The sequence below is a fragment of the Neophocaena asiaeorientalis genome, unplaced genomic scaffold, assembly GCF_003031525.2.
Source record: "Neophocaena asiaeorientalis asiaeorientalis breed wild unplaced genomic scaffold, Neophocaena_asiaeorientalis_V1.1 scaffold364, whole genome shotgun sequence".
NCBI classification, from domain to species: domain Eukaryota; kingdom Metazoa; phylum Chordata; class Mammalia; order Artiodactyla; family Phocoenidae; genus Neophocaena; species Neophocaena asiaeorientalis.
Genome location: NW_020172457.1, coordinates 3205159 through 3224688, shown reverse-complemented (window position 1 = coordinate 3224688; position 19530 = coordinate 3205159). Strand labels below are relative to the sequence as shown.

At 39.7% G+C, this 19530-nt stretch overlaps 1 protein-coding gene across 1 annotated transcript in view; it reads right to left on the bottom strand.

The window, feature by feature from the left end:
• The window catches only part of CHCHD3 (coiled-coil-helix-coiled-coil-helix domain containing 3), a 282681-nt gene that overhangs the window by 56460 nt on the left and 206691 nt on the right, over nucleotides 1-19530 (bottom strand). The window contains exon 6 of the mRNA XM_024737982.1: nucleotides 491-561. Coding sequence (XP_024593750.1) covers nucleotides 491-561 — 71 coding nt within the window. The remainder of the gene's footprint in view (nucleotides 1-490; nucleotides 562-19530) is intronic.

Sequence of the window (19530 nt, the reverse complement as noted above, 5' to 3'; positions counted from 1 at the left end):
TTCATTTAAACATTCCAAGGATTAACACAGGTAGCAATTTAACATCACCCTCATAATCAAGGGCAAGGTAAAGTCTGTGATTTAAATGCTTTCAAGGTACATGTGAAGAAATGAAAACAGCTTAAATGGGAGAAAGGCAGATACCCGTTGGACATGCCCATCATTTTATGATACACAAGTGAATGATTTCTGTGTTTCTATTAAAAGAGACAGCAATTTAACATCACCTTCATAATCAATGGTATCCTATCTTATATAATATTCCAAATGAAAATTCTATCACCATTGCTTTAAATTTCCCCTGAGTTCATAAAATTGAGTTGCAACACAGTCACCAAATGCCCATTCCTTGCAATTGAATTCCACTAGAGCAACATGGATCCAAACACATTTCCAAGTATTCCAGAGGGCTAACATATCAAAGAGCAATAAAGGTGTATTTTCATCTTGTCAAGAAGGGTAAATAATGATAACACTATTAAAAACTTACTTGAACTTTGCTTCCACCTCCTCAGCAGCTTTCTGGTATTGCTCAGTGGTGACTCTGTAGAACTCTGAGCTCTGTGGATAAAGATCGATAGCAGAGTTTTCAGTATCCAAGAGGACAAAATGTGTGCAAGACCTACGATTTCAAAAAAATACATAAAATCTTGTGTCGGCCACTCAAGCAGTAAGAGAAGGATTTCTTGCATGGTAGCATGAATACTTACAAAAATACATGTAAAGCTACCCATTTAATAACAGTATAGTTGTCGGTATACAGGCTGTAATTAAAGAGTAAATGTTCACATTTGTAATTCATCATTATTTGATCCTTCTGAGAAAATTCCTAACACATTTTTGAAAGATTATTTTGATCTCCCTTATTTGGAATCCACCACTGCAAGATCAAAAGACACTCTGATTGAATATGATATTCACACACTATACTTACCTATTATTCCAGTGTTCCACCTAGGATATTAAAGGATCATTTCTTTTTACACAGTATATTTATCCTCAAGATGGATTCTTTATGGAGTAGAGTTTGTTCTATCATCTCCATATGACCACAAGAGCATCAACATTTATAACAAATTAATCAGTAAGAACAGGGGTGCAGATTTAGGTAATTTTTATTAAAAAAATGTTTCAATATTACATGAATGAACACATAAGCAACATAAATCAAGTTGTAAGAGCAAAGTAATGCCTTTCCTGGGGCAGCAAAATTAAAAATGATCCATTCTGGCTAGCTACTGTGAAACCTGTCTTACTGCAGAGGGTGGCCTAAATGACCCTATGAGTCTTCAGACTCCATGAAATACCCTGCAAAATGCATCACAGTGCAAAGGAACAAAATGCAGTAGACCCCAAAATGCAGTCTACTGTGCCCCTTCATTCCCTGATCACTCAGGTTTCACATGCATGACTTGGGGTAGTTTATTTTTTAATAAATCATTGTTGGTTGGTAAGAAAATGAAAATGAAATCCTCTTCACACCAGTGACCCCTTTGCATTTAACAATCTGGGTTGCCCAATGACAGTCACATCCAGGTTTGTTGGATGTAGATAAAATCAATAGGTATGTGATTAGACAGCAGACTCAGGATGGCTGGAGCAATGGACAGGTCACCATTTGAGATGATGAATGGCTTTCTATCAACCTAGAGTCCCCTATGATGCTAACATTTACTATAATCTTATTTGGGCTGCGATTTATCTTTCTTGCACCTGATCAATAAAGATGAACAGAACACTTGTAAGGATCGATTGTAATTTTTTACATTTTCAAGCACGAAGGTGTATTTCTGACATGAAGACAATATTTACGTGTACTGCTTCTGCATTTTTTAGATTGCAATGTGAGTGATGAACTGCACCAGTCCGTATGCCGAGAAGTTTTAATTCATTGGTAGGTCTCGAGCTATCAAAAAGCCATTTGTCTCCTCCAATATTTTAACTTTAGGTTGTGTCACTCCTTCGTATCAGTTCCACTTATGAGGTTTTTCTTTCCTTTAAAATACACACCAGTCATGACACGCTCTTTTGCAATGTTTGGTTTCAGCTTTTCTTCAAACGCTTCTAACAAAGAGGGCAGCAAAAAGGCAGTTATAATGGACCACTAACAATGATGAGAAACTCCCCACATTACTATGATGAACTGTCAAACAGGCATTATGTTACTGAATCATCTATTAAAATGCCAGCAAAAGAAAATATTTTTGCTCATTTTAAACACTGAAACTGTAACATCTGGGACCAGACTGAAAGATCTGGTCTCTGGTTCTGTTCAGTGACCCTGAGCAAACAACCTCCCCCAGCTTCTGTTCCAGTGTTCCTAATCTGTAAAATATGGGTGATACTAGCCCTGCTTATCTCTGCCAAAGCTGTTGTAGAAATCAAATAAGATAGGCAAGAGAGCTAAGAAACCTGCTCAGTGTTTTTGCAGGGTAAGATTAACATCCAAATAAAAGAATTTTGGAAGAAAAGAACTAATTTGGGCAATTCCATTCTGGGTACAAATTCAAAATTATCAATATAGAATGATACACAAAAGCAAGACTTCTGCCATAATATAGAGAGCTCCCTTCTGCTCTGTAATGCCAAATGTAGATTAAATTGCTAACTTTGTCAAACTTTCTCCTTCAATGTTAAACACACCAAAAAAAACCCTGTACCTGTGATGCCTGCAAACCTAGAATATAATTTCTTAAAGTGTTAGGCTTATTTACGCTCCATATTTCTAGCTTAGTGACCAGTTTCTGACGCTGCATAAATGTAACAAAGAAAAGTCCCCAAGAGGCAACACCATATAACTAAGAAAATAAACACAAATATGCCCAACATCTATATGTAGACAGTGTTTAATTCATTAAGTATTTACTTATTCATTCAACAAAATTAAATCCTTATTATCCCAATAAGTCCATCTTGGAGAACTAGATCCTCAAAAAGCTTTCCATCTGCTACAGGAGAAAAGAAAAATAATTATAATAAAAGGTCACAAATATTAAGCTAAAAGTGGTACACAATGTTAATGGAGTTCAGAAAAAGTAGAGATTTCTTTTGACCTGAGAAAATACTTTTAAAAATGAACAACTATGCAAAAAACAAAACAAAACCCCAAACCAAAAACATTCCCAATATGTCTGCCAGCAGGAGAAAGGATAAATATATATTGGGTATTCATAAAATGGATATCTATCTGTACAATGATGAAAAAGAATGAATCAGACATACATGTGGGGCAAAAAAAGCAAGTTGTAGATATGATACAGTACAATGCAATTTATATTACTTTGGATGAAAAGGGGCAAATAATGAAACAGGATCAGTAAAGAGCAAATTCTATGGATTATCTCTAAGTGGTGGCAGTTATGTGTGGGTGGTAAAAGAGGATGAGAGGGGCAGAGTGCCATAAAGGAAGGGAACAGGGGGACTTCACTGCACTGTCACGTTTTCAAAAATGAGGTGTGGTACCCATCCAGTTGTTACACTGGTCGTAAATACTTTGTAATACATACAAAAATTGTGTTACTCCCCCTCACTCCCCAAAGGTGCTAACAACAACAAATGCTTTAGTAGAACTAGAACATAAAAGTACATGTGGGGAATACATGCTGAAAAGGAGGTTAGCTGAGTGGAGATAGATTCTTAAATGCTAAGCTATTGCAAAGTGTTTACACATTACTAAACAAAAGTACCTTTTCCTCAACTTTGTCTTATGTAATCATTTTAGACTTACAGAAAGGGGGCAAAAATAGAAGAAGGTTCCTGTATATACTTCACTCAGCTTCCCTTCATGCCAACGCCTTAGATGATCATAGTACAATTATCAAAACTAATAAACTAACAATGTCACAATACTAGAGACTAGCAGCAACTAAATTAGACTTTATTTGTATTTTTCCAAATTTCCTTCTTTTTCTAGTCCCGGATCTAGTCCCAGGCCCTGTGTGGCATTCAGTTCTCACGGCTTCCTTGTCTCCTCTCTCTGTGACAGCGCCTCAGTCTTGCCTTCTCTTTTATGACCTCAACACTCCCGAAGAACACTGGTCAGATGTTTCATAGAATGATGTGCAATTCGGGCCTGTTAGATGTTTTCTCATAATTAGACTGACACTATCATGGTTATAGGGAAGGATACCACAGAAGTGACGTGCCCTTCTCCACACATTGCATCCCGGGCTACATTACATTACATCAATAGATCGTTTTACTGGTGCTGTTGATCTTGACCACTTGATTAAAGTGGTGCCTAAGGGTTTCTCCATAGCAAAGTTACTATTTTTCCTGTTGTAATCAATATCTTACAGGAGATTCTTTGAGATTATGCAAATACACTGTTTCACCTTAAACTTTTGCCATCAGTTTTTTTTGCATCCATTGTTTGCAGCAAGGATTTCTGTGGTGTTCTAACGATGCATTAATTTTTATTTATTTTTATTGTTTTTTTTTTTTGGCGGTACGCGGGCCTCTCACTGCTGTGGCCTCTCCCGTTGCGGAGCACAGGCTCCGGACGCGCAGGCTCAGCAGCCATGGCTCACGGGCCCAGCCGCTCCGCGGCATGTGGGATCTTCCCGGACCGGGGCACGAACCCGCGTCCCCCGCATCGGCAGGCGGACTCTCAACCACTGCGCCACCAGGGAAGCCCCATTAATTTTTAAATGACACTATTGCACATTTAGACCTTACTGATATAATGACAATCTTCATTGACTCTCTTGCTCAATAATGAAAACAGTAGGCTCAGAGGAAAAGCCTTCAAACACAAAAATCTTCAAAGAGTGGGTAGCTATTCTTAGAAAAGTATAAATTCCCTACAACCTGATTAAGAAATATGGAACAGGAGGTAAACATGGAGCTATAGAGGGGCAGACCTGAGTCAGGCAAAGCACGCGTGCCTCCCCTATTCACTGTCAATAACTGAGAGAGCCTAGGTTTGCACTGTGGGAACCTCTCTCCTGCTACACAGGTCAATCTTTATCACCGTAAAGACGTAACTGTCCACTGTCGGGAGGAAGAGGCAGATGGGCTATTGCAAGGATTGGGAAAAAGGGGGAAGGGGTGAGTGGTTTCAGATGCCCCTTCAGGGGCTGCCTGAGCTCCAGATCCAGGTTTTCAGGAAGTTGCCCCAACTCCTGCCCTTCTATTTTGTGAGCCCTTGGTAAAAGGAATGGGGATCTGCACTTCAGAACCATCAGAACCATCTGCAGAGCTTGTGAAACTGCAGACTCCTGGGCCACACCCTGAACCTCTGAGGATGAGGCCCAGAAGCTGCAAGCTCAGAAGCATCTCAAAGACTCTGAACACACACTAAGTTTGGACACTACTGGGTTTCTAGAACAATGAAAGGATAATAAAAATTACTGTTTAGCATACCATTCAAAGTGAAAAATCAGTGTTTTTGAAGAATTATGGCAAAACTATTTTCCACAACTGAATATAGCTATAATTTTTATGCTCCAAATTAGGGAGTCTACTGGTACTGTCCACAAGTCACTGATGGACCCAAAATTGCCCAAGAGCTCTGACTCTTGCCTTCCACTGCTGCAATGTTCTTCCTCTGAACTGGTACTCACAGGCAGCAGAAGTACGGTAATTTTCAGAAGCGTTGCTTTCGTTATCTGTGTTGTCTTGAGATGGCCATAGGTTGTACATGCTGCTCTTTTTGTTTACTAATTGTAAATTATTGTTACTTTAATGTCATCCTTATAACTAAATTTGTGGTTACTTGGTTAACCAACCCTACAGTTTGTAGTAGTACATACTTACATTAATTGTATTTTTGTCTGATCATTTTCTGTAATAGTCAAATTTTAAGACCTGTGTGGTCAGTGTTTCTAATAAGTAACATCCACACTGCTATTTTCAAAGAAGATGGAGATATATATACGGACACATACACACACACCCTCCAAACACTGTTGCATTGTAGACAAGTGGTATGAGAGAAACAACCTGGTGAGATGACCTTAAATAAAGAGACTCAAAAAGAAGAGGTAGAGGAAGGTGCCCGTGATCTGACAGGGGGGCCTTTCAATGAATGATCACTGCTTTGGACACGGCCACATTATTTCTATGCCAGTGAGGTCCTTTACAACCTAAAATTCTTCATTCATATTCATTCTGCATAGTTTCCTGCTCCATCAATGGCAGGAAAAATACTTGACATGTTTTGTCCAGCGGTAATATGAACTTGTGGCAGGTAAATGTGATTTAAATCAAATATTAAAAGTCTAATTCATTAGTTTCTTCCTTTAAAACATGAATTCTTATTTGATACAAGCATAAAACATGTTTTCCACCAAGATGCTCTTTGAGAAGGTAGATCTTATAAATTCAAAGTAGAATGACAGTATCTTTCAGTATTTTAGCACTATCAAAAATTTGATTAAAGGCTTAACTATTTTTTTGTCAAAGATAAGTGAAAGGAGTTGTAGGAGGTGACCTATCTGCAAAATAACATCATTCTAGATCTGGGAGATGTTTCTGTCACCTATATTAGAGGACAATGCATCACTGGAAACAACAGGCATTTTCATTTTCTATATCAAAATATCTTCCATCTAAGGCACAAGGAACCAGTTACTAAATACACAGGCAACAAACTGAGTTAGGGTGAATGAATGCTCCATTGATAACTTTTAAAACGTTTCATTTAAAACACATGAATATGCTGTCCACGACACTCTGCACTTAGGTGAGTGATTCTTAGCAGAACAGCGAGGTGGTAAAGAGCATGCACTTTGGAGCCAGACTGACAAGTCACAGCTCCACCCTCGTAGAATGGAACACAAGAGCTGTCTACCATCTGTGAAAAGGGGAGGGTAGCACTAAAGACCAACAAGACTCTTTGGGGTATTAAATATGATAATTCGTATAAAGCTCTTCGAATACTCTGCAACAACATAAATGGACAAAGAATTTGAAAAAGAATAGATACAAGTATATGCATAACTGAATCACTTCACTGTACACCTGAAACACATTATTGTCAATCAACTCTACTCCAATATAAAAAAAAAAAAGAAACAGTTCAGGCAGTGAGAGAATGAGCTTCTGTAAGCGGCCTTGACATTCCTCCTCAAAACCCTTTTAAAAAAGAGCAAAACCTAGCAAAAAATAAATATATAAATCCCCCCCCAAAAGTCTACAAATAATAAATGCTGGAGAGATTGTGAAGAAAAAGGAACCCTCCTACACTGTTGGCGGGAATGTAAATTTGTACAGCCACTATGGAGAAGAGTACGGAGGTTCCTTAAAAAACTAAAAATACAGTTACCATATGACCTTGCATCCCATTCCTGGGCATATATCTGGAGAAAATGCTAACTCCAAAAGACACATTCACGCCTATGTTCTTAGCATCACTATGTACAACAGCCAAGACTTGGAACCAACCTAAATGTCCATCAACAGATGAATGCATAAAGAAGATGCGGTACACATCTATAATGGAATATTACTCAGCCATAAAAAGGAGTGAAATAATGCCATTTGCAGCAACATGGATGGACCTAGAGATTATCATATTAAGTAAAGTAAGTCAGACAGAGAAAGACAAATATCACATATCACTCACATATGGAATCTGAAAAACTGATACATATGAACTTATTTCCATGGAAGAGATAAATTAGGAGTTTGGGATTAACATACACACACTACTATATATAAAAGAGGTAATCAACAAAGACCTACTGTATAGCACAGGGAACTCTACTCAATATTTTGGAATAACCTAATAGAAAAGAATCTGAAAAAGAACATAAATATATATATGTATACCAAATCACCTTGTGGTACACCTGAAACTAACACAACATTGTAAATTAACAATACTTCAATTTAAAAAAAACATGTTTTTATTATGATGACCTGATACGCATTAAAACTTTACTCAGAGCAATTAAAAAAACAACACAATAAGGACCAACAGGACTCTTTGGGGGATCAAATACAGTAACTCATAAAAAGGCTCTTTGGGGCTTCCCTGGTGGCGCAGTGGTTAAGAATCCACCTGCCAATGCAGGGCGCACGGGTTCGAGCCCTGGTTCAGGAAGATCCCACATGCCATGGAGCAACTAAGCCCGTGCGCCAAAACTACTGAGCCTGTGCTCTAGAGCCTGAGAGCCACAACTACTGAGCTACGTGCCACAGCTACTGAAGCCCACATGCCTAGAGCCCATGCTCTGCAACAAGAGAAGCCACCACAATGAGAAGCCTGCACACCGCAAGGAAGAGTAGCCCCTGCTCGCCACAACTAGAGAAAGCCCATGCGCAGCAACGAAGACCCAATGCAGCCAAAAATAAATTAATTAAATAAAATTTTTTTAAAAGCTCTTTGAATAGTACTTGGGATAACATATGGGGAGCATTATAGGAATGCTACCCATTATTAAAATTTATTTGACCATTGTTTAAACAGTAAAAAAAAAGTACACAGTGTTTGGTAAAATTTTCAAAACCCATTTTAACAAAAATTTAAATCTTTTAAAAACAAAAATCTTTTCTTCCATTAAATCAAACGTTACTGAATTTTTATTACATTGCTCATCTGTTCTGTTTTTCTGTTCCTTAAGATAAATGGGAACTGTAAAGACAATAGCTGGGCAGTGTGGGGAATGTTACTGGCTATGTAAAAAAAAAAAAAGAAGTTGTGTGTGTGTGCATACATACACACATATGGTGACACTAACTAGCCCATATAAAAATCAAACCAATAACTTTTGACCTTATCCCAATGAAATCCAACTAACTAAATTAAACAGCAAAGTACTTTAATGTGAGGACTTCCCAGGGCCTTTTTACTATGCACTGTAAACCTCCAATATGAGAAATACCATTCATGACGACTCCCAAACTGATTTCCTCATGGAACCTTTTTATCATAGATCATCTTAAGGGAACAAAATCGCCTTAAATGGTCCATGTGCAATGCTGATTTAAAGAAAAGTCCAAACACGATTTCAATCCTGCACTTCTTGATGTGCAACTTTTCCCATCTTAGAGCAACATTTTCTTATGGGTTATTTTTGTACGTATTTTTTTGCGGTACGCGGGCCTCTCACTGTTGTGGCCTCTCCCGTTGCGGAGCACAGGCTCAGGATGCACAGGCTCAGCGGCCATGGCTCACGGGCCCAGCCGCTCCGTGGCATGTGGGATCCTCCCGCACTGGGGCGTGAACCCATGTTCCCTGCATCGGCAGGCGGCCTCTCAACCACTGAGCCACCAGGGAAGCCCATTATGGGTTATTTTAAAAACTAATGTTCAAAAGATAAGGAAAGAGTAGAAACTGGCGATATTGGAAAGTGACTCCAGAACTGATGATGACTTACGGCATCACTTTTTATTAAGTGCTAATAAAAATTGCTATCTTGAATCTTAAAAATTTGACATAAAGTCCTTTAAGAAAATTATTGCTCACCTCTCCCCTGTTTCCTCACAGCCCTGTGGCAGACTACAAGAATGGTCACAATTCTTTTTTTTTTTAATTTATTTATTTTATTCATTTATTTTTGGCTGTGTTGGGTCTTCGTTACTGCATGCGGGCTTTCTCTAGTTGTGGCGAACGGGGGCTACTCTTCATTGTGGTGCAGGGTCGTCTCATTGTGGTGGCTTCTCTTGTTGCAAAGTGCGGGCTCTAGGTGTGCAGGCTCAGTAGTTGTGGCGCATGGGCTTAGTTGCTCTGTAGCATGTGGGATCTTCCCAGACCAGGGCTCGAACCCTTTCCCCTGCATTGGCAGGCGGATTTTTTTTTTTTTTTTTTTGCGGTACGCGGGCCTCTCACTGTTGTGGCCTCTCCCGTTGCGGAGCACAGGCTCCGGACGCACAGGCTCAGCGGCCATGGCTCACGGGACCAGCCGCTCCGCGGCATGTGGGATCTTCCCGGACCGGGGCACGAACCCGGGTCCCTGCATCGGCAGGCAGACTCTCAACCACTGCGCCACCAGGGAAGCCCAGGCAGGCGGATTCTTAACCATCGTGCCACCAGGGAGGTCTCTGGTCACAATTCTTTACTCTTTTCTATATTCATGTCCTTTGGTGACACTTTATAGCTTCCCTCATCATGAAAGGGTGAAGTCTATTTCCCCACCCCTTCAATCCAGGCTGTGCTTGTGACCTGCTCTGGCCGACAGACTGTGACAGACGCGATGAAGTGCCAGTTCTAAATCCAGGAGTCTCTCTTGGAACCCTACCCAGGTGCCACATCAATAAGCCCAAGCTAGCCTGCTGGAGAAGGAGAGACTACAAGTCTTCCCAACTGAGGCCATCCTAGATCAGCCAAACCTCAGCCAACTAAGCAAGAGTGAGCCCAGCCAAGCCCAGAAGAACTGCCCAGCTGATAGCAGCCCAAATTGGTGACACACCTGCAGAATCATGAGGTAAATAAATGGTGACTGTTTGAAGCCACTAAGTTGGGGGTGGTTTCCTATACAGTAAAACTGAACTGATTCGTGCCCTTTCTCTGTACTCTCACAGCACCACAGACTTGTATCAAAGCACTTGCTACACGGTACCAGCAATGCTTGTTCACCTGTTGTCTCTCCAGCTAGCCCGTAAGTTCCCCCAAAGCAGGTATCTTGTCCCATTAATCATTATACTTAGAGCACTCAGTCTACGTGACACACAAAACTTACTGAAATAATGTTAGAGTGACCTATGCATCTTAAACTGCATTCCAACTTTTGCTCTTATTTAAAACAGGACGGGATAGAGACAAGGTTAAAGTAAATTAAAAAATACAACATGGAAAAGGTGCACTACTACATTTATTATGTGTTTCCTACCAAATGGCAAACACTTCAGTCTGCTTTGCTACATAAAAAGGAAATAGATATTGCTGAGGATTGTGTTCAATTGCAGTAACAGTACAGTAATAGTTTAAGCTACAAACAGTAGCATAAGTGAGTAAGGGAGTTGTTTTTCTCGTGTAATAAGAAATCCAGATATTAGAAACCAGGGCTGATACAGGTGCTAAGGACATCATGAAATAACTAGGCCCTTTTCTGTATTCCTTTCTCAGCCACCCTTAGCATTGTCCATGGTCTCAAGATAGCTGTCACACCTCCAGTTATCATGCCCATGTTCTGAAGAAGGTAAATAAGGGAAGAGAAGGCCTCTCCAGGCCTGTTTAGCCAGAATTATATATCATGCACAAGTCTGGCTGCAAAAGAGTCTGGGAAATTGAGTAATTCTGTTTTCTCACTGCTAGAGTAAAGAAAGAGAAGGACAGCGTTTGCAATTGGTGTTTATTGAGCCAATTTATCATACCTGCCACAGACAGCTGAAGAGACAGCACAAAATCATGCACAAAACAGTGTGGTAGATTTCTACAGGCAAGTATTCTAATATTTCTTTCCAATCTCCCTTAAAGTTCTAATGTGGGGGGTGGGGGGATTTACCCATCTGGTATTCTGATATCCGAGAACAAAGTTTTTAGACAGTATAGGAAGGAAACAGGAATCAACAAGAACAGGCATCATGCCCAAGTTTCTATGGGCTGGCTGTGGCCCAAGTTTTTGAATGTGTGGTCTACTGCCATTTTCCATTTTCAAAGTCTCCCTTTAAAAGTGTATTTTAAAATGCACGCGCACAGACACACATCATTGCTAGATTCAAAAAGCATCTTTTCAAGCTCCAAATTAGATCAAAAGAAAACATGCACACATTATTCTTCCAATATTTTCTCACGTTCGGAATCTTATTTCTGTTCTATTATAACTAATATGATCACACCTGTTATCATATGAGAAAAGAACAAATCAAAATGGTCACAAGAAAAATCTGTTAACTAGCTCTTATCAGTTCTTTTATAAAATGCTACACAACACAGCATACTGGGGTACAATTCTGGTGGCCTGACACTATTTCTTGGAGGAGACTGATACTCCTACACACTGTCCAGATGGTGGTGACTCTGCTTACTTTAGAAGAGTGAATGGGAGAAGGAATAAGTCTGACCTTGGATATGAGCAGACTGACCGAAGGTGTGCATCTCCTCTCTCTAAGCTGATGTATAATTACCACTACCAACTGTCAGTCTCCATCCCTCCTATACCCAGCCAAACACAAGCGTTACTCTATCTGGCTAGTTATTTCAAACAAAGGTCTAATGTGTACAAACACCAATAAAAGCATTCCTATTGACAATGTCAATAAGAGCATTCCCATTGTTAAGTAGAGAGATTCAGAACTGACTTATTTACACTTTTTGTTATAACACTCGCCCAGGAACTATTTTATAATCTAATCAGCTGGGTGCAGGTAAGTATGCTTCCCCCAATATGAAAGCTAAGCATCTGAGGACACGATTTAATGTTGCAAATGCAGTGTGGATATAATTCCAGGTCCAGAAGCCCTGAAACAGTCATTTACTGTACGCCATCAGGAGGCCAAAAGGAGTTCATGCTTCCACAACCTTCCTGTCTTTTTACAGAATTACACAGAATCAGAGAGCCTCACTTTTCTCTACCACAACAATTTTAAGAGCTACAGGACACCTACTTTAAGGTCTACAGGACACCTACTTCAGACCTAGGGACACATGCAGACTGAAAGTGAGGGGATGGAAAAAGATATTCCATGCAAATGGAAATCAAAAGAAAGCTGGAGTAGCAATACTCTTATCACATAAAATAGACTTTAAAATAAAGAATGTTACAAGAGACAAGGAAGGACACTACATAATGATCAAGGGATCATTCCAAGAAGAAGATATAACAATTATAAATATATATGCACCCAACATAGGAGCACTTCAATAACATAAGGCAACTGCTAACAGTTATAAAACAGGAAATCGACCGTAACACAATAGTAGTGGGGAACTCACTTCCACCAATGGACAGATCATCCAAAATGAAAATAAACAAGGAAACAGAAGCTTTAAATGACACAATAGACCAGATAGATTTAATTGATATTTATAGGACATTCCATCCAAAAACAGCAGATTACACTTTCTTCTCAAGTGTGCACGGAACATTATCCAGGATAGGTCACACCTTGGGTCACAAATCAAGCCTCAATAAATTTAAGAAAATTGAAATCATATCAAGCATCTTTTCTGACCACAACGCTATATGATTAGAAATGAATCACAGAGGAAAAAACGTAAAAAACACAAACACTTGGAGGCTAAACAATACGTTACTAAATAACCAAGAGATCACTGAAGAAATCAAAGAGGAAATCAAAACATACCTAGAGACAAATGAAAATGAAAACGCGACGATCCAAAACCTATAGGATGCAGCAAAAGCAGTTCTAAGAGGGAAATTTATAGCTATACAAGCCTACCTCAAGAAACAAGAAAAATCTCAAATAAACAATCTAACTTACACTTAACAGAACTAGAGAAAGGAGAACAAACACAAACCAAAGTTAGCAGGAGGAAAGAAATCATAAAGACCAGAGCAGAAATAAATGAAATAGAAACAAAGAAAACAATAGCACAGATCAATAAAACTAAAAGCTGCTTCTTTGAGAAGATAAATTGGATTGGAAGAATCAATATTGTGAAAATGACTATACCACCCAAAGCAAATTACAGATTCAATGCAATCCCTATCAAAGTAACAATGGCATTTTTTACAGAACTAGAACAAAAAAATCTTAAAATCTGTATGGAGACACAAAAGACCCTGAAGAGCCAAAGCAGTCCAGTCTTGAGGGAAAAAAACGGAGCTGGAGGAATCAGACTCCCTGACTTCAGACTATACTACAAATCTACAGTAATCAAGACAATATGGTACTGGCACAAAAATGGAAACACAGAGCAATGGAACAAGACAGAAAGCCCAGAGATAAACCCACACACCTATGGTCAACTAATCTATGACAAAAGAGGCAAGGATATACAATGGAGAAAAGACAGTCTCTTCAATAAGTGGTGCTGGGAAAACTGGACAGCTACATGTAAAACAATGAAATTAGAACACTCCCTAACACCATACACAAAAATAAACTCAAAATGGATTCAAGATCTAAATGTAAGACCAGACACTATAAAACTCAGAGGAAAACATAGGAAGAACACTCTTTGACATAAATCACAGCAAGATCTTTTTTGATGCACCTCCTAGAGTAATGGAAATAAAAGCAAAAATAAAGAATGGGACCTAATGAAACTTCAAAGCTTTTGCACAGCAAAGGAAACCATAAACAAGACAAAAAGACAACCCTCAGAATGGGAGAAAATATTTGTTGGTGTGCTGAACTGGGCGATTGGGATTGACATGTATACACGGATGTGTATAAAATTGATGACTAATAAGAACCTGCTGTATAAAAAAATAAAATTAAATTAAAAACAAAAGTAATCATCTAAGTTCATTTGATCAAGTGATTTCAGTATTTCTCCCGACAAACCTTCTAACAGAGAGCCTACTGGCAGGTTTGAGTTCTGCCTTCCCTGCGTTCCTGTACATGCTGAAGTCTGTTACAGATGGGCAGGAGAAGGGGAAGGGATTTGATAATTCTCAGTGAGAAAAGTGGCTCTTGAATAGAGAATAGTTGGCATCTTGAAGAACCTTCCATTATTGTCACTCCTCAGACCCATGCCCTTGATTCCACTGTTCCTGGACTCTCTCCTTTCATCCCTTTCCCTCCCCCTACGCCCCCTGGGGCTCAGGAGAATTCTGTCTACAAGACAGGAAAATCAAAGCTAATATTTAAATAGCTTGCAAATTGCCAACACTGGCTCAGATGCACAGTATATCAGATTCAGGATTCTGTTTCTTAAAGGCACACCAAGGAATGGTTTGGGTTATTTAAACTAAGTCTCACTTTTTAACACACAAAATGAGGGTCTTATCTTTCAGGGTGATTGCATCAACGGGACAATGGAAGGTCAGTTCTTGGCAGACAGCCTGGCTTCTCCCTGTGGAAGACAGTGGTTCTCCATCACAATACTACTGCCAACAGCCCCTGGCTCCCTGGCCAATCCATCAGAGCCTGGGTCCCCATTAATTTACCTAAACAACTACGCATGAACCTGAAGAATGACCATCAAGTAGGTGGATTCAAACTTCATCTCCATTTTTCTAACACTGAGTAATGTTTTGTTTTGTGAATGTAATAAACTTACAAGACTATGTATTTATCCTGAGCATCCCTAAATATTTGCTTACAACCATTTGTGTACATCTATAAGTGTATCTTACTTTTTCTCAGCCCTACTTTTTCAAGTCCATATCACTGGGGATCAATAATAAATTACTAATTTAGCAGTTTCTAATGAATCAAAAACCCTACTAGGTTCCACAGTAAAGACAAATGAAGATTCCCTGTGGAAAAGACTATCAGCACTAGCTTATCCCAAAATCTCTCCTTCCTCCTTAGATAACTCCATTTTAAGCTGGATATATAGTCAACTAAACTAAAATTCCCAGCTTGCTTCTATTTAGGCTGAGCCATAAGCAGAATTGTTGTATGGGACTTCCAGGTAGGCTGCTTAAAGAGAGCTGACCTCACCTGGCAGGGAATCTTTTCAGCCATTTTGCCTTTTTCCTTTCTCCTAATCTGCAATGTAGATACAATGGCCAGAGCTCCAGCAGCCATCGTGGAATATGAATCCACCTTAAAGAGGGAAACCCTGTACGAGGACACAGGAGTGAAATGGTTAAGTGCCTGGGGCTCTAATGACACTGAAGCCACCGTGCCAGCCCTGGACTGCTCACTTCTAGACTTTCATTAAATAAAGAAAAACAAAACCCAAACCAAAAAACTTCCTAATTTAAGCTATTCCGTTTTTATGATATAGAGAGTCAAATAAATGAGGAAGAGACCTTCCTTACGCCTTGATATGTTTGCTTTTTGTACACCTCATGAATAATTTAATAAAGTCAAATGCAATGACCCAGTAGGAGCATCTTTTTCCTTTCCTTTGTGGAATCCTCTGCTTCCACACGTCAGAAATTTGTTTCCTTCTGCCTCTCTCCTTTTTTGACACAGAACAGAAAGAATTAAAAAATTTAAAGCTATGCTTACCTCTAGCATCAAATCTTACCATCTCTAAGAAGGCACATGTCATGAAAACCCCACTGTCTCCTGGGTACCTTGGCAAAATTAATAAACTGCTTTTGTAATTACACTTTCATTCCATCTTTACTATTTCTCATATAAAGAAAGAGCTATTCAGAGTTTCTTCTGGCATTTCTAGTTTTATTGCCAGCACTTTAGAAACTTCACTAATTAGAGTCTGAAGGGTTTTTTTTCTTGATTTAGTTTTCTAATCAGAATAGGAATTCCACATTCATTGACAGCCCTGCAATAATACACAAGCTATATTAGTTATATTACCTCACGCCTCAGTTTCTTCATCTGAGCAATTTAAATAAACCCCTGCACCAAACACTCATTTGGCAGTCTAAGTTTCCTATTATTTGTTCATTTCTTCATTCTACAAATACTGAAGGTCTGTGCCAGACACTAGGCCAGGAATTTGGAATGGGATGGTGAACAAACAAGGTATTTGGCCCTACTTTTATGGAGCTTGTGGCATACTGGAGAAGACAGACATAAATTTAAAAATCACACAAATAAATGTATAATTAATAAAAAATCACAGTGCTACAGGACCACATATAGTGTGATCTTTTATTTATTTCTAGGAAGTAGTTTTTCTAATGAGTCTCTAAAGCCCTGTATTTTTCTCAAGTACCTAACTACCCTTCATATTCAGTTCTTAAGTAGGTTGTGGTTTTATTTCCTTTTAATTTCTCTAGCTTTTTGTCAGAATTCAAGCTTCTTATCAGAATTCTCTCCACTTGCAAAACTTTATTCTAACCCCTTTAGAAATAAGAGATCTACTACTTGTATTGATATGGATGGAAAGAGATCCAAGTAGTATGAAAAACAAAGTTGTAAGACAATTCGGACAGTGTATTTTATAAAATGGTAAGTATATGATGTATATGTACGCATACACCCTGAAATATTCTGCAAGGAATATGTGTTACCCCTGGAAAGGGGACCTGAGGAGGAGATACTTTTCCTTCTTATTTAATAGTCTTCTATAACAATTTAAGTTTTTATCGTGGGCTTGTATCATTTTTATGAGAAAATTATGCCTCAATTTCCAACAGGTATTATGCGCAAATTGGTATCACGAAAGAAAGGTAACTTATCTAGAAACTACTGGGAAAGTGACTGCCTGACCCTCTCCCACCCAACAGCTCCCATTAACCTTGCTTAAATGGAGGTTTCCCACTTATCCTAATTATAAGGTATTCATTTTTCTCACTTTTTCTTTTATATAATAATGTCAGTAAGAGGTCTCAAATCTTCCTGTTGTTTGTAGCTCTTCCGGCTGAAATAAAACAGTATCCACCCATCTACACTCACCTTTCAGCCTTCTCTATTACACACCTAAGGCCTTTCTGCTCTTGACACAGTTATGCGTCTCACTACCCTTCTACAACCATGAGACAGAGCAAATTCAGTCATCGGAAGGGTTATCACATGATGTCTTGCAAGACCCATACAGAAACTCTGAAATCACTGCACGTTACCAGTGCAGGAGGCTCTCACTGAGGAATGTGACACAGTCATTCTCAAGGTCATCAGTCTTAACTTGTGCAGGGCTCAACAAGGTGCTACCACGTGCACATTTAAGAGCACACGCACTGCACGGCTCTATCCAGACAGCATCGCGTATGTATTGCCAGCTGAGCTCAGGCTTGCCCTACACCTCACCCTAGCGGGCCTCCTGTCTCCCACAGAAGGGAACTCTATAAATCTAACACGCAAACTCTCCTGCACTTGCTCAGCATGTGCATGGGCGTGCATTCACGCACATGGTGTTCTCTTGAAAACCGTGGGCTAAAAGGAAAGCTGTTAACAGTAATCCTTACTGTGGAGGAGCAGACGGACACAAGCTGCTTTTATCATCAACTCTGTTTAGTTCTTCCTTCACACACAATGTTATACTAAGAATCGGTGCTCCCCTGGATGCTCTTTCTTACCCACTTCACCTTCTTTTCCAGCCCTCAAATTCATTCATTCAAAAGAGCTCACTGAAGAACTAACACGGGCCAGGCCCAGGGGTGGGAGGGTGAAGACGTCTTTAAAGGCCAGTGGGGAGAGAAATACAAGCAGTGAATCCATTGCAGTAGCCAAGAGAACTGCCTTCAGCTTCGCAGTCCTCTGTGCCTCCAAGAGCCCCGTTACAGTGCAAACGCACGGGGGCAGCAGGTTCTGTCGCCCAGCCTAGTGTTCCTCAAACGTGTAGGGCAGTCCTACCGACTGAAAATGTGATTACATTAACTACAGAAACAACCACAGAAATCACAGAACAGAAAACAGACTTTAAAGATTCTCACAGAGATTTGAAGACCTCCTGAGATTGTTTCCTCAGAATTCAGGTTGAGAAACTCAAGGCTAATCCATTTATTACCCCTTTAGCTTATGGTCAGTTAACTTCTTAATAGGGACTCATAAGCAAACAGGTGGGGTGAACAGGACTAACACTTCCGAAAGCAGAAGTAATCAGTGTAGAGCAGAGCAGAGTAACCGGTGACTCCCTGAGAGGAAGGGGAAGTGTCAGGGAAGGAAGGGGTCCTGACGGAAGAGAACGGAGAGGCCCAGACAAAGTCCTGTAAGTTGGTACAATTTACAGCAGCATGACTCAAATGCCTTCGACTCAGCTTCATTTCTAGAAATGTCTGAAATATTCACAGGTGTGTATAAAAATTTAGGGAAAAAATTTTTCATCACAGAGTTTATAATATTGAAAAATGAAAAGCAACTTAAATATTCAAGTTGTCACAGAGGACAGCTAAAATAAGCAACAGATGACCCATACAACAGAGGGATGGAAGTTGGTTTTAGGCTATGTTTTTTTCTCTGGACGAAGGAAAAGAAGAGAAGAAATATTTAAATTCCTTTAAGGTTTAGTTCTTGGTGAACAGATTCAAGAATAAGGACAGTTACACAACCATTTTCTTATAATGTTCCAAACTGTACCAGCTCTCCTCCAAAACAAAGAAATAGAAACAAAATCCTGGCATTTTCACAAGCTACAGGTGCATCCACCCACAAGGCCAATACAGATGAGACAGTATGTATTAATTTTTTAAAGAGGAGGGAAAAACTTTTAAATTATGAACGTTAAAACCCTATTTATTCTTGGTGTCTCTGAAATTCTTCTGCCATTTGTTAAGCGAGTCAATGTTCATTTTTTTATTCACTCAAATATTTACTGACAGCCATCTCCTAAGACAAGGTACTAGTAGCTGAGGGAAATACTTAAAAAGAAATTTAAGTAGTTATATGATTCCAGTCCTCATAATCCAGAGGGATGTGACAGTTATATGAAAAAAGTCCCTAGGGGGCTTCCCTGGTGGCGCAGTGGTTGGGAGTCTGCCTGCCGATGCAGGGGACACGGGTTCGTGCCCCGGTCCGGGAGGATCCCACATGCCGTGGAGCCGCTGGGCCCATAAGCCATGGCCGCTGAGCCTGCGCGTCCGGACCCTGTGCTCTGCAATGGGAGAGGCCACAACAGTGAGAGGCCCGCGTACAGCAAAAAAAAAAAAAAAAAGC